Genomic DNA, 2,372 nt, shown 5'->3' with positions numbered 1-2,372 from the left:
GTCTTATTCAATGGTCCTCAAACTTCAGCATGCATCAGAATCACCTAGAGGGCTTGTTACAACACAGGCTGTTGGGTCCAGCCTGAGTTTGAGTCAGTAGGTCTTGGCTAGAGTCCAAAAGTTTGCATTTTTATCAAGTTTCCAGGTTATGGTGATGCTGTTGGTGTAGACACCACATTTTGAGAATCAATGATGTTACAGAAAGAGGAAAAAAATAATCTCATGGTGGTCTGGCATACTGTGCTGCATGGAAGTCCTATGACAGCTGTTCTCTAATCGCAAACTAATTCCCCTCTAAGCTCTTTCTTTCTACTGGATGTATGCCTTCCATCCATATATGTGGGTCTGTTCTTCAATCATTATATAAGGCGACTCTGTTCCCTTTAAAACGTATTTAACCAGATTTAAACTTTCTTTATAGAGCCCAATTCTTTTTTCTTCTTGAGACTGGGTCTCACTTTGTTGCCTAGACCGGAGTGCAGTGGTGCAAACACAGCTCACTCACTGTAGCCTCAAACCTCCCAAGCTCAAGCAATCCTCCCACCTCAGCCTCCCAAGTAGCTGGGTCTATAGGCACTTGTCACCATACCCAGCTAATTGTTTTTTAATTTTTTGCAGAGACTCAGTTTCCCTCTGTTGCTCAGGCTGGTCTCAAACTCCTGGGCTCAAGTGATGTCCCTTGCCTCAGCCTCCCAAAGTGCTGGGATTACAGGCGTGAGCCACTGCGCTGGTCCTAGATTCCAAGTCTTAAAATGAGAACTTCAAACATTTTCTGTAAACACTTCCCCCTAAAGCCGCACATGGTCCCCATTTATACTTCAGTCAACAACGTGAAAGTTTTAAAACAAAGTTTTTGCTATAACTTAGTATCTGCACATATTTTTTTCTATCATTAAAAGTAAACTGCGAATAGTCTCCTGGTGTTGACAAGATTACAGCACAATCAAACTAATTTTGTATTTAATTTTGTTCAGTTTTAAGGTTCAAAGTGATCATCCTGAAAATTACACTCTAAAAAGGTGCTTGTAGTTGAGTTTGGGAAATGCAGATCTCCAAGAAATGTGGAGCAACTTAGATGAGCAATGAAAGGATCAAAGAGGTTTAACCACGACTTCATTTTCTTCAACCCCTCTGAAGATCCTGATGCTCTGGGATGTGTTGGCTATACCTTGTTCCCCGTCAACCAGGAGCATTACTGAAGTTATAGTAAAACAATGTCAGGAGACTGACACAAAAGCAAATCCTTTCAAAGACTGGTAAGGTTTACTTCAATTAAATCTATATTTTATTTTCTCTCCATTTTTTTTTCTAGAAGTGGGATACATTAATTTAGATTAACTAAATGTTTGAGTCAATCAAGCTTCTGGTATAGTTTTAGAGATGACTACAAAACGAAATTGATAGTAACTGAGAAAAATGCTGCTGACACACTAGCTGTAGCACAATTCAAGTTTATTCCATTTGTTCTTGCAACACAAAACTTAAACACAGTATTATTTAGCATTCGGATGTACATGAACTAGGATACTTATGAGAAACCCAATTGTGTCAAAAGTATGACATTGTGGAAAAAATGAACTCAAATATATCAAAATGCACAAAGCACTAGTCTTCCTCCATTACTGCTTAGAAAGATATGATTGTTTCTCCATTTACAAAATAGAATCAGGACAATTTAAATTTTTTATATTTTGCATGCAAAACACTGCAATTGCTTATTTATGTAGGAGGGCACTCTCACCAGCTTCTTCTATACACAATTGAGTATACAATATTGCATGGAAGAAAACAGCAGCTCAATTGAAATATTAGGAAAAAAATCAAATAGATACATATAGATTTAAAATCCAGTACTTGGGAAAAGAAATCAATGAATAAAAGGCCTACTTGTCTGCAGCTTCCACACACTGCACCTACCTACTACCTCTCTTCCATGCTTAACTGGGTTTAGAAAGGTGAGCTATGCGTAGAAGAACTACTTGGGATATTCAAGTGCTGTATTTGAACGATAAGCCTATAGATACCAGTCTGAAGCTGCAAGGGAGACTTTGTTAGTACACTACTATAAACAGGTAAACTACCTGTTTGTACTTGATATAGTGCATATGAAATGACTGATTTAATACAAAACTACAGAACATGCAAGATTTTTTCTGAGATGTTAAGTATTACTTCAGTGGAGAACAAAACTTACTTAACCTTTTGCTAATGCATGTAGTACCAGAAAGCAAACATGGTTTTAGCTTCCTTTACTCAAAATATGAACATTAAGTGTTGTGAATTTGTCTGCCAAGTGGTTCAGAAATACATTATAAATAACCTAGTTAAAAAAAGAAACTGTGAACCATCTTGGTCAGTCTATTCTATTCTAT

The 2,372-nt window shown here is 37.3% G+C and overlaps 2 protein-coding genes across 2 annotated transcripts in view; both read right to left on the bottom strand.

Moving 5' to 3' along the window:
- The window catches only part of MTPN (myotrophin), a 62,518-nt gene that overhangs the window by 5,024 nt on the left and 55,122 nt on the right, over window positions 1–2,372 (bottom strand). The window lies entirely within an intron of this gene.
- LUZP6 (leucine zipper protein 6) overlaps window positions 1,436–2,372 on the bottom strand; it is a 6,689-nt gene continuing 5,752 nt past the window's right edge. The window contains exon 2 of the mRNA XM_012000127.1: window positions 1,436–2,130. Within this exon, the coding sequence (XP_011855517.1) occupies window positions 1,948–2,130 (183 nt within the window). The 3' untranslated portion in view covers window positions 1,436–1,947. The remainder of the gene's footprint in view (window positions 2,131–2,372) is intronic.

This window comes from Mandrillus leucophaeus, unplaced genomic scaffold (genome assembly GCF_000951045.1).
Source record: "Mandrillus leucophaeus isolate KB7577 unplaced genomic scaffold, Mleu.le_1.0 Scaffold619, whole genome shotgun sequence".
Lineage (NCBI taxonomy): Eukaryota > Metazoa > Chordata > Mammalia > Primates > Cercopithecidae > Mandrillus > Mandrillus leucophaeus.
The sequence above is the reverse complement of the archived record's forward strand: the minus strand, read 5'-3'. Positions and strand labels throughout refer to the sequence as shown.